Source organism: Heptranchias perlo, unplaced genomic scaffold (assembly GCF_035084215.1).
Source record: "Heptranchias perlo isolate sHepPer1 unplaced genomic scaffold, sHepPer1.hap1 HAP1_SCAFFOLD_70, whole genome shotgun sequence".
Lineage (NCBI taxonomy): Eukaryota > Metazoa > Chordata > Chondrichthyes > Hexanchiformes > Hexanchidae > Heptranchias > Heptranchias perlo.
In genome coordinates, this window is record NW_027139729.1 from 1,409,348 (window position 1) to 1,422,112 (window position 12,765).

The window sequence follows — 12,765 nt, forward strand, 5'->3', positions numbered from 1 at the left end:
GGAATCCGGCCTCCAGTTACGGAGTCACAAGTTTCTTTATCAGTAAAGGGACCAAGAATGAACAGAACCAATTGGCTCATTTCAGAGCCGCCCACTTTATCTCTGAAAGACTCTTTTCCATCAAAAGATACCGAGAGAAACAGCAGGGATGGAAACATCTAGTTTAATAGTTAGAGATTGTAAAGTCAGTCTGGATTCCAGCATTAGGCACTGGTGGAATCCCATCTGTTTTCCATTCTGGTGCCTGTTCCTGCACTGCCTGTGGACCCCATTCCCTCTGACCTTTCCCCCAGACCCACTTCCTTTGCTCAGACTCTGAAAAATTCCAATTGGGGAAAGTTTCCATCGATTTTTGTATTGGGAATTAAACCAGATAACCGCGCATGCGCGACTCAGCCCCGCCCCCTGCGCTGACACGTGGGGTGCAGAAGAGCGCATGCGCGCTCCCCTCCCCCAGCTCGGCCTGTGGGCGCCATTCTCTCAGTGAGCGGAAGAAGATGGTTTAAAACAGCCGGGAATGGAGAGATCACGGCCCCCGGGGGAAGGGAGCAAAGAGCAGCCTCGTTACAGCAGCTCATCGCTTCGGGACCGTGTCCGCAGATGGGCTCAGAGATCGGCATTGAGTCCGGGGGAAGGTCAGGGGGAGTCCGGGGGCTGTTTGTAAGAGGCGGAGTGGATCAGGAACTGGTCGCGGAACATGGAGTGAGCGGGGGAAGGGAGAGGTCATTCTCGGGCTGTGTGTGTACAGGGTGTGTCCAGGGTAAGGGAGAGAGAATGGGAAGAACCTGCTATTTAAAATCATTGCTGCTTTCTCTCCCCAAACCAGTAGTGAATGTTCCTGGTTTAGTTCCAGTCTCACCCTGTTTATTGTTATTGGACAGTGAAGAGTGGAAACAGAGCTGGACAGTGAGGATGTGGGGAGTTATACAAAGAGCATCTATTGCAGGCATCAGGTGAGAAGTGTGAAGGACACATTTTAAACAACTGCTGTTATATTTCTGTTGAACGGTTATTCCCCTGGGAGAGGGAATTAGAATCCTGACCTGCACAAAGGTCCCTGCCCCATCGGGTAGTCCCATTGATGGATCAGTGCAGGGGTTGGATTGAGTCTGGATGTCAATAATTATTGTAAAACAGCCCAACACACCTGGTGTGCAGAAGCTGAGTGCTGCAGTCCTGCAGTGGAGTCAGACACTGACACTGTTTGTATGGCTGGTTTTCATAATGATCATTCACATCGATATTAAACTGATCACTTTTGTATTTTCTACCTCACTGGTTCTGGAGTTAAAACAGTTACTTTTTTCTTCTGACAGAAAAATACTTGAAGGGCCAAGAATCAATGTGATGCTTCCTGCACCCGAGGCACAAGGAACAGTGCAGCCAGCTCCTCACACACAGTAAGTACGTTATCATTCAGAGAGACACAGACAGGTCATCAGTTCCACATTCTCAGACAGCAGAAGTACTCAGTCCCAAACTGATCCCAAGATCCGGAGACACATTTTCAATCCAACAGGGAAACAGAGCAGGTGAGGCAGACGCTGTTTCCATTTCCCCCTCACTCAGTTCCACTGAGAGGGAGATACTAAAATCCCAGTCCAAAGTCATGCTTTAAGATTGTCAATCCCACAGTAGGTTAACAGTAGCTACGAATTAAATATCAGATAGAAATCACACATGGTGCCCGATTGAAAGGTAGAGAATGAATTATAATAATATAACCGGAGATTCAAATTGAATACGCGACCAGAACTCTCTCACACATGTGAGTTTAATACATGCAGTATCCATTCGAATAGTGCAGCATGAGATACAAATTGCATACAGGTCCAAAACTCTCATACAGTGTCAGATTGAGAAATGCTGTGACAGCGTCACATGAGAAACAAATTAGATACCAGTTTATAATACACTCATAGTATGAGATTTAAAGATACAGTATCAATTCTATTCGTGCAGACTGAGATAGACATTACACAGCAGTCCAAAAATGTCACCATATCAGTTTGAAAGATACATTATCATTCAAATTTGTGTTCACAGAGATACAGAATTAATCATAGCCCAAAAAGCACACACAAGTTATCTGTTTAAAAATCTCCAGCATCAAATCCTAAAGTGCATCCATATTTACCAATTAAGTAATGAGAAAAACTATTTAAACATTAAGATAGTAAAGCTACAGTATGGAACGCAATAATATAAACTGAGAGAATAATTATACACAGACACAAAATGAATCCCACACTCGCATACCGTACCAGAGACTGACACGTGCAGATGGAATCCCAGACTCTCACACAGTACCAGACACTGACAGATACCGAGTTCATCCCACACTCTCATAAAGCACTAGAGACTGACAGGAAAAGTATTAATCCCACACTCACACAAGCTACCTGAGACTGAGAGATACAGAATGAATCCCAAATGAACATACAGTATGAGAAACTGCATATATGGAAATAATTCAACAAACACACAGTACTAGGGAAGGTATATGCAGAGTGAATCCCACACACAGCACGAGAGAAGGTATATACAGAGTGAGTCCCACACACAGTACTGGAGAAGGTATATACAGAGTGAATCCCACACACAGTACTGGAGAAGGTACATACAGAGTGAATCCCACACACAGTACTGGAGAAGGTATATACAGAGTGAATCCCACACACAGTACTGGAGAAGGTATATACAGAGTGAATCCCACACACAGTACTGGAGAAGGTATATACAGAGTGAATCCCACACACAGAACTAGAGAAGGTATATACAGAGTGAATCCCACACACAGTACTAGAGAATGTATATACAGAGTGAATCCCACACACAGAACTAGAGAAGGTATATACAGAGTGAATCCCACACACAGTACTAGAGAATGTATATACAGAGTGAATCCCACACACAGAACTAGAGAAGGTATATACAGAGTGAATCCCACACACAGTACTAGAGAAGGTATATACAGAGTGAATCCCACACACAGTACTGGAGAAGGTATATACAGAGTGAATCCCACACACAGTACTAGAGAAGGTATATACAGAGTGAATCCCACACACAGTACGAGAGAAGGTATATACAGAGTGAATCCCACACACAGTACTGGAGAAGGTATATACAGAGTGAATCCCACACACAGTACGAGAGAAGGTATATACAGAGTGAGTCCCACACACAGTACTAGAGAAGGTATATACAGAGTGAATCCCACACACAGTACGAGAGAAGGTATATACAGAGTGAATCCCACACACAGTACTAGAGAAGGTATATACAGAGTGAATCCCACACACAGTACTGGAGAAGGTATATACAGAGTGAATCCCACACACAGTACTAGAGAAGGTATATACAGAGTGAATCCCACACACAGTACTGGAGAAGGTATATACAGAGTGAATCCCACACACAGTACTAGAGAAGGTATATACAGAGTGAATCCCACAATCACATAGAGTACGAGATTGTTGCAGGTGCGGAATCTATCCCACACTCACACACAGTACCAGAGACTGAGAGATCCCAAATGAATCTCACAGTCACCTACATTAGTACAGGCTGAGTTACACATAACATACCAGTCCAAAAATCTCATAGTGTCAGATTGAAAGATACAGTATCAATTCGATTGGTGCAGACTGATCTACACTTTATGAACAACTACAAAAAACTGATACAGATTCAGACTCAGATATACAGTATTGCATTCATGCAGACTGAGCTACACATTATATATAAGTTCAAAAATGTCACCATATCAGTTTGGAAGAGACACTAAATCTCAATTGTGATCCCATCAATACAGATTTAATAGAAGTCCAAAAAGTGGCCACATTATCTGATTATAACCTACCGCATTACATTTTAAAGTGTATCAGTATCTACCAATAAAAGACTGGGAAAAATATTCATACATTAAGGGATTAAAAATAAAGTTTTGAACGCCATACTATAAATGGAGATAAAATTTACATAATGATAATGAATGAATCTCACACTCAGATACAGTGCCAGAGACTGACATATAAAATGAATCCCACTCACACTCAATGATGCTCACACAATGTACCAGTGACTGACAAATCTAGAATAAATTACCACACTCACACACTGTAGCACAGATTGACAGATACAGAATTTATATCACTCACATACAGTATCATAAATTCATAGATACGGAATGAATGTCTCACTCACATACATCACCATAGATTGACAGAAACAGAAAAAAACCCTCTCACACACACACAGAACCAGAGACTGACAGATGTAGCATGATTCCAAATTCACACACAGTTCCAGAGACTGACAGGAACAGAATGAATCCCACACTCACAGACAGTACCAGAGACTGACAGGAACAGAATGAATCCCACACTCACACACAGTACCAGAGACTGACAGGAACAGAATGAATTCCACACTCACAAACAGTACCAGAGATTGATAGACACAGAATGAATCCCACATTCACACACAGTACCAGAGACTGACAGTTACACAATGATTCGCACACACACACACACACACACACACACAGTACCAGAGAGTGACAGGTACAGAATGAATTCCACACACAGTACCAGAGAATGACAGATACAGAATGAATCCCACACTCACACACAATACCAGAGACTGAGAGATACAGAATTAATCACACACTCACACAAAGTACCACCGATTGACAGATACAAAACGAATCTCAGATTCATGTTACTGCAGACTGAGTTACACATCAGATACCAGTCCAAAAATCTCAGTGTCAGATTGAAAGATGGAGTATCAATTCCATTCGTGCAGACTGAGCTACATATTATATAAATTTCTAAATACTCATCCAATATTATACTGAAACATACAGTATCAATACCATTGGTACAGACTGAGCTATACATTACATACCAGTCCAAATCATCAAGGAATATCAAATGAAATATTAAATTATTCGACAGACACATTAATAAAACAGGGAAAATCAGAATAGCTTGAGTGCCACAAGGGGATGCACAAAACAAACTCACAGGTCACGTCAGTGAAATGCCAGAAATATTAAATGATAACTTTGCCTCAGTATTGACCCGGGAGATTAACAGGGTGAACATGATATTGGAGGAAGAGGTCAATAAAGAAATCAAGACATTTAAGTTGAAAGGGTGGTTAAACTCCTGGTCCAGATGGATTGCTTCTGCACATATTAAATGAAGCAAAGGAAGAGATAGCAGAGGCACTGTTACATATATAGAAAAAATCATCACAAAAAGGAATAGTGCCAGAGGACTGGATGACAGTTAATGTGATTCTTATATTTTAAAACAGGAGATAGAACAAATCCAGGGAACTATAGACCAGTTAACTAAAGGTCGGTGGTAGGAATGATCATGGAATCCTTTACTCAATGATGCAATAGAAAAACATCTAGAAACCGAAAATATAATAAAGAATAGTCAGCACGGATTTCAGAAAGGGAAAGTTTAACAGTTTAACAGAAGGTTTGACAGTTTAAATTACAGTTCAACATAACTTATCTGCTTTTCAATTCTATTCCTCCAGAAATAAACCCCAGTGCTGTGTTTGCTTTCTGTGGCCTCATCAACCTGTGTTGCTACTTTTAATGATTTGTCAATCTGTACCCCTAAATCCCTTTGCTCTTCTACCCCATTTAAACTCTTATTTTCCAAGCAGTATGTGGCCTCCTTATTCCCCCGAGCAAAATGAACCACCTCACACCTTTCCATATGGAAATTCAATGGCCATTTACACCGCCTTTCAGCAAGCTTATTAAATCTTCTTGTATTTTGTTGCATTCTTCCTCAGTATAGGCAATACCCCCAAAATTAATTACAAGCATTTAACACAGCATTACAACTCATGTTTGATCTAACAAAATGTTTTCCATTCCCAGTTTTTCTAAATCCCACCCGTGCAATATAATGTGAAGAATGAGTTTATCTTCTGTCCCTCTCTCATCTGTAAACTTCAATGACCCGGGGTTTGGGGACATCTACTGGCCGGAAGCAGAACTGCAACAGTTCGGAACAAATTGCTGAAACCGGACAATGTGCAGTGTGAGCGTGTTTGTGATTGGTGGCAGGTATTAAATCTGATTGGATATTTGAAGAAACCAATCAGAGAGTTACAGCTAATCATTATTGTGACCTCTCTCCCAATGACCCAATCACAATCATTGCCTTCCCCCATCCCTCATTACCATAGGGCTGTGGGGCTGCCTATTCAATCCGAGCTCGGAGCGGATTTGGGTCATTTCTGGGTCTGAAATTCAGTTGAAAATGCCTGAGGAGAAGAAAGCAGCTCCCAAGAAGGGCGCCAAGAAAACCTTGAGTAAAGCACCAGCCAAGGGCGGCAAGAAGCGGAGAAAGTCGAGGAAGGAGAGTTACTCCATCTACGTCTACAAAGTGATGAAGCAGGTTCACCCCGACACCGGCATCTCCTCCAAGGCCATGAGCATCATGAACTCCTTTGTGAACGATATTTTCGAGCGCATCGCGGGTGAGGCTTCCCGCCTGGCCCATTATAATAAACGGGCGACCATCAGCTCCCGGGAGATCCAGACCGCCGTGCGCCTGCTGCTGCCCGGGGAACTGGCCAAGCACGCCGTGTCGGAAGGGACAAAGGCGGTCACCAAGTACACCAGCTCCAAGTAAAACTCCACAATGTACTGAAAAAAAATAAATACAAAGGCTCTTTTAAGAGCCACCCACAGTCTCTCTGAAGACGCTGTACCGACACCTCTGTATGGAATCATTTTACTGTAGATAGTTTGATTCTAACTGTCTCTCTATAACTCTTGTGCTTTTGTAATTTCTCTTGAAATCTGGAAGATTCTCATAATCACAGCCCGGTTTAATCTGTGTGTCGCTTTTTTATTTAGTCCCAATAAACAAAAACATGTCCCGGATCCTCTTATTCCCGTTCATATCCCGCATCTGCCCCTTCAGAGCCGTTTTAAGGCGGTGGATTCGACTTCAGTCATTTCTTTCTCCTTTTCTCGCTTGTTTGTTCATTATTCGCGAATATCACTTTCAGAACCGCAATCCTTTGTAAAGCAGCAACCCTGAAAGGGACTTCACACCGAGTACAGAATAGTCTAAAGGCTCTGTCAAAGTTCGACTTCTTACACCAGGAGTCTCAGCTCCGGTTTCGATCGCGCTGCAGCTCCTGTGAACAGGAATCAATCCACAATCTGTGGTTTGTTTCTTTTACAAAGATTGAGCTGGAATCTGTCCCGTTACAAAATGGGACTTTATTCCCGCCGGATTGAAAGCGAACGGTGAAAGAAGGCGGATTTTAACCGGATTGTAAAAGATTCTGGAAGTTGTGACGGGAAATGTGGAAAAACAGAGTAAAACGAGAGAAATTATTCAACTTTTGTCTTAAGGCGACATTATTTACTGAATCCGCTTCTTGTGTTACAAATATATTGGCGGGCTTTTCAAATTTCAAAAAAACGGTTCACTTCGGGATTTTCCGCCTTTTCTCATTGCCGGCTGTTGATTGGTGAATAAAACAGCTCTCTGATTGGTCTGTTCGTTCAACCAATGAGATTGAGAAGAGATAGACCAATCACAATTTCCCCAACTGTTCTCCTCCAGAAGGTATAAGAAGGGCGAGTGCGGGAGGATTTCTTCATTCTTTGTGAAAGTGTTTGTGAGATTGTGGAAATGTCTGGAAGAGGAAAAACCGGCGGTAAAGCTCGGGCCAAGGCCAAGTCTCGCTCATCCCGGGCCGGACTGCAGTTCCCTGTGGGCCGTGTTCACAGGCACCTGCGAAAGGGGAACTACGCTGAACGTGTGGGTGCCGGAGCCCCGGTCTATCTGGCTGCTGTGCTCGAGTATCTGACGGCTGAAATCCTCGAGCTGGCCGGCAACGCGGCCCGGGACAACAAGAAGACCCGCATCATCCCCAGACACCTGCAACTGGCCATCCGCAACGACGAGGAGCTCAACAAGCTGCTGGGACGGGTGACCATCGCTCAGGGCGGGGTGCTGCCTAATATCCAGGCCGTGCTGCTGCCGAAGAAAACCAGCACTGTGAGCTCCAAGAGCAAGTAAAGCGGCCAAGATTTAATCTGATAACCCAAAGGCTCTTTTCAGAGCCACCCACTGTATCTATGAAAGGGCTGGTCGCTGTCTGTGGGCTCAGGAATTGATTTCAAAAGGACTTGATTCTGATTCCAGATTCTGATTCCAGAAACTAACAATAACTTGTTGTGAACAAATGATCCATATCGGTCTGTTGCACGACTCGCTTCCGGACCGCAGATGTCGCCAACCTCCAATAGATTGAAATTTGCAGTTTGTCTGGTGAATGAGACAAAATACCGGAACCGTCAGAATTGTTAACTGGGCGGGTGGGATAGAGAAATACCAGGGTCGCTAATTATTACTGTTCCGTCGTCGGATAACACTGGTAGAGTGTTGTTATTTTACCCAGACTTGTACAACAGACGCTGACTAATGTGCTGTTTATTGTATCATCGATTGCTGAATTAAGAATGTGAGTGAAATTTGTGTTTGGATGTGAGTGAGGTATTTATTCTGTCCCTGTCCGTCTGAAATCAGCTCCCTCCACTTTATACATTTCCCATTTAAGCAAATTTCTCACGGCCCTGCCATTTCAACCCAGGAGATCACAGCTCTTTCCATCGCCGATTTGGTGGCTCTGAAAAGAGCCTTTGTTGCACTTGGTGCTGAAGCCGGGTCGGGTTTAGGCGCGCTCCCCGCGGATGCGGCGGGCCAGCTGGATGTCTTTGGGCATGATGGTGACTCGCTTGGCGTGGATGGCGCACAGGTTGGTGTCCTCAAACAGCCCCACCAGGTAAGCCTCGCTGGCCTCCTGCAGGGCCATGACGGCCGAGCTCTGGAAGCGCAGGTCTGTCTTGAAGTCCTGAGCGATCTCTCGCACCAGGCGCTGGAAGGGCAGTTTGCGGATCAGCAGCTCGGTGGATTTCTGGTAGCGGCGGATCTCCCTCAGAGCCACAGTGCCGGGTCTGTAGCGATGAGGCTTCTTCACTCCGCCCGTGGCTGGAGCGCTCTTCCTCGCCGCTTTGGTCGCCAACTGTTTGCGAGGAGCTTTCCCGCCGGTCGATTTACGCGCCGTCTGCTTGGTCCTGGCCATTTTCTGAACAGATCTCAACACAACCTGAGAAACAAAGACTGTTAATACGGACTGCGCTCTGGGGCCGCCTTTTAAAGTGTCTAAGGGGATCAGACCCTGGCCTCTGATTGGCTGAAGTCTCACCCCCCCACAGTCAGGGAGTGACCGTCCCGGGACTGTGATTGGCAGGTTTGAACCGCGCTCTGTCAGTCAGACCGAAACGGCGGGAGATATTGGGCCCCAATTGGCTGAGCTGAAATTAATCATCAATTTGAAAAAGCCCGCCAATTTCAGAGCATCAAATAACAGTTTCAATAAAATCTCATTTCCCTCCAGCAATTTAAGAATCTCTCTCTTTATAATCTCCATTATTTCCTACTCCTCAGCTCAAATCTCAGGCTGTTTCACATTCCGGTTCATTCTCTGATCTGTCTATAAACGGGCGGGAATAAAGCCCCGGTCATTGCTTTCCGGAACGGGACAAAGTCCAGCTTCAATTTCAAAAATCCCGCCAGTTCCGGCCCGGTGAACCGCTCCTCAAAAAGAAACTTCACATCGAACTGATAATTGAATGAGGGCAGGAAATAAAGACCGAGCAGAGAGGACACAGCGGGAGAGGGAGTGAGGAGGGATTTTACTCTGAGCGGAGAATGTAATGTCTGGGGAAAGACTCTGTATCCCCGCCTGTTCAGTTATACCGTGAAACCGGGAATTCCGCTCCTTCTCTCGGGATGGCCGAGAACCCCGGCCGTTGTTTCTGATCTCCCTGTCCCGAGTGTTGGGGAATCTCCCCATACTAATTAAATATCGGAAACTGATTCCCCATCCCGAGATCTTTCCTCTCCCCGTTCCCAGGTCAGTGCTCTCTCTGTGAGGCGGTGGGCGGCTCTTAGAAGAGCCTTTGTTTTGTGTTTGGTCAGAAAGGGTCGAGTTGTTCAGCCGCCGAATCCATAGAGAGTGCGGCCCTGCCGTTTCAGAGCGTACACCACATCCATGGCAGTGACCGTCTTGCGCTTGGCGTGTTCAGTGTAGGTGACCGCGTCCCTGATCACATTCTCCAGGAAAACCTTCAGCACCCCGCGGGTTTCCTCGTAGATCAGACCCGAGATCCGCTTGACACCGCCACGGCGAGCCAGGCGGCGGATGGCTGGTTTGGTGATCCCCTGGATGTTATCACGAAGCACTTTACGGTGCCGCTTGGCTCCGCCTTTGCCCAGTCCTTTTCCTCCTTTACCTCTGCCAGACATGATTATTCTTCACTGAAATCGCTGCTGAATGAACAGCAAACTGATGCTGGTTCCGTTTTTATGCAGCCTGCCCTGACCTGACTGAAACGGACAGAGGGTGAGAGAGGGAGGGGAGGAGACAGAGTGAGATATTGAACAGGGAGGGGAGGAGACAGTCAGAGTGACGGACAGAGCGGAGAGCAGCCTCTGATCTTCCAGTTCCACCTCCAGCTTTCTCCACCGCCAATTTCAAACCGTTTATCGATAATAGAACCGAAACACAGCGCTCCGCACAAACCCTTACAGACTCGGGCTTCATAGAATCCGGGAGCTTTTCAATAACCCCCGTTACAATCAATAGTCAGCAATATTCCTGCCAAAATACAGTCCTTTCTATGACAAGTCAACCCGCCTCCTTCCATTTCAGTCCCAGACCCGATTCGATCTCACCACACATCCCCTCCCAGATGGGTTCAGCAGTTTACAAACACTTTATTCCAGTTGATTTGAAGAATCTCATGTGTTGGGGTTTGAATTGTGATAGCGGCGGATCTCCGCCAGTTTTACCCTGTCACGGACTCTCACCCTGAATCTGTGAGAAAAAATGAACTGGGACTGGAGCCGATCACACGCCAGTTCCAGTGAGGCCCGGCCCGGACATCCCATTCTCTCTATTTTATTTCAGACAGTGGGGGTGGGGCGAGGATAGCGAATGTCAGCGAGTCACCAGGACCCTGGGTTTATTTGAAATGATTTCTATCTGAAATCTGAGCCCGGCCCCGGGACAGGAATCATCTGATTCCGGGATCAGCTCTTTTCTGAGAGACGTGGGTGGCTCTGAGAAGAGCCGTTGGGTTCAGGTGGTCACAAGTTGCACTTGATTTTTTACTTCTTTTTGCCCGCTGCTTTCTTGGGCTTTGCTGACTTCGGCTTGGGCTTGGCCCTCGGTTTCTCCACCTGCTTCGCCTTCGCCTTCACTGTCTTGGGGGTCTTGGGCTTCTTCGCCGCCGCTTTCTTCTTAATTGGTGATTTCGCCGCCTTTTTCGTGGTCGATTTCTTGACCGCTGGTTTCTTGGCCGTTAATTTCTTGCCGGCTGTTTTTTTGGCCGCTGGTTTCTTTCCGGGAGATTTCTTGGTCACTTGTTTCTTCACCTTCGTTACCACTTTTGCCTGGGTTTCCTTCTTAGCGACTCTGAAGGAGCCCGAGGCGCCCGTGCCCTTGATCTGCACCAGGGAGCCTTTTTCCACATTTCTCTTGATACTTAATTTGATCTGGGACCGGAGCTTCACCACATCCAGGCCTTTGGTAGCCAGAACCTTCTTTATCGCGGCCAGGGATATCCCCTTGCGATCCTTGCAATCCCCCACAATCTTGAGGATCTGTTCGCCCAACGGGGGACCGGTGGACTTGGGTCTGGGAACCGCCTTCTTCTTCTTGGGAGCCTTGGGTGGAGCGGCGGCGGCAGGAGGTGCCGTTTCGGCGGCTGCAGTGTCTGTCATGTCCGGGAATCTGTAGAAAATCTCTCTGACAGTCAGAGCTGGGTCAGAAATGAAACGAGAGGCGGCGGCACAGAGCAACTTAAAGGCACAGAGCGGACGGGGCGGAGACATCCTGCTGTCAGCTCCCGGCCCCTCCAGCCTCTCTGTGTTTCTCTCTCCTCTTGAACTCCCCGATTCCAATTCAAATCGGGCACTCCAGAGTCCCAGACTAGCCCCTTCCTATCTCTAACACCGGGATGTTTGCTGTCGAAAAACTTTCACCGGAATTAAAAGCACCAGTTTCGATTTAAACCCGTTTCATTGCTGCACTGATCGCGCTCTCTCACCCGATCGCCGACATGATCTCCGTTTTTCGGCTGAAATCTTGAATTGAATTCAAACTTTACCTTAAATTTCCACTTGGGAGCTCGGCAGGGGAGGAGGACGTTCCTTTGACAGGGATTTTTTTAAATTTTACTCAAAATAGACTTGGAAATCCGGCGATGAGACCGGCCACACAAACACAGTGACATTAATCTAACCCGCCCGCCCCTTTAACACACTCTCTCTGACACAATGTTCACATCTTCACATTCACAGGACAAACTGTTCGCCAGATTGACAATTCCCGGGACAGGCTTTCCTCCCCGCTCGGCCTGTGCTGCAGATTCTCGGGGGTTGTTGTAGTTTCCCAGCTCAGTAACTGTTAAACACTCTGAGGCCGAAGCTCCTCACAGTGTCTGGTCCCCAGATTCAGGGGCAGGAGTCAATCACAGCTGTGGATGTGATAATCCACATCTGGTTTTACATTATTATATTGTTCGACACAGAAATATGTTTGATTAAGATGAAAATACAAATTATCCGCTCTGGGCTCCTCCAATCTCTCTGTGTCTCTCTCTCCTCCGAAACTGACTGACAAACAATCGTAACT

General features: G+C 46.1%; 4 protein-coding genes across 5 annotated transcripts in view; 2 read left to right on the top strand and 2 right to left on the bottom strand.

Annotated features, from left to right (window-relative positions):
* The window catches only part of LOC137318393 (zinc finger protein 3-like), a 626,361-nt gene that overhangs the window by 395,363 nt on the left and 218,233 nt on the right, over nt 1–12,765 (bottom strand). The window lies entirely within an intron of this gene.
* The window catches only part of LOC137318355 (zinc finger protein 271-like), a 145,632-nt gene that overhangs the window by 89,011 nt on the left and 43,856 nt on the right, over nt 1–12,765 (bottom strand). The gene's annotated exons all lie outside the window — the stretch shown is intronic.
* LOC137318445 (histone H2B 1/2-like) lies at nt 423–7,666 on the top strand. 2 transcript variants are annotated; one of them, XR_010961908.1, is made up of 3 exons: nt 423–953; nt 1,317–1,400; nt 5,915–6,287. XR_010961908.1 is itself a non-coding variant. In XM_067981332.1 (3 exons), exon 3 carries the CDS (start codon nt 6,300–6,302, stop codon nt 6,672–6,674), a length of 375 nt encoding a protein of 124 aa, XP_067837433.1. In that variant the 5' UTR covers nt 423–953; nt 1,317–1,532; nt 5,915–6,299; the 3' UTR covers nt 6,675–7,666. The 2 variants fall into 2 exon arrangements, 1 of the variants encoding a protein (XP_067837433.1); XM_067981332.1 differs by having other exon boundaries at nt 1,317–1,532; nt 5,915–7,666.
* On the top strand, nt 7,691–8,616 carry LOC137318444 (histone H2A-like). Its single transcript, XM_067981330.1, has one exon. It carries the CDS (start codon nt 7,692–7,694, stop codon nt 8,079–8,081), a length of 390 nt encoding a protein of 129 aa, XP_067837431.1. The 5' UTR covers nt 7,691; the 3' UTR covers nt 8,082–8,616.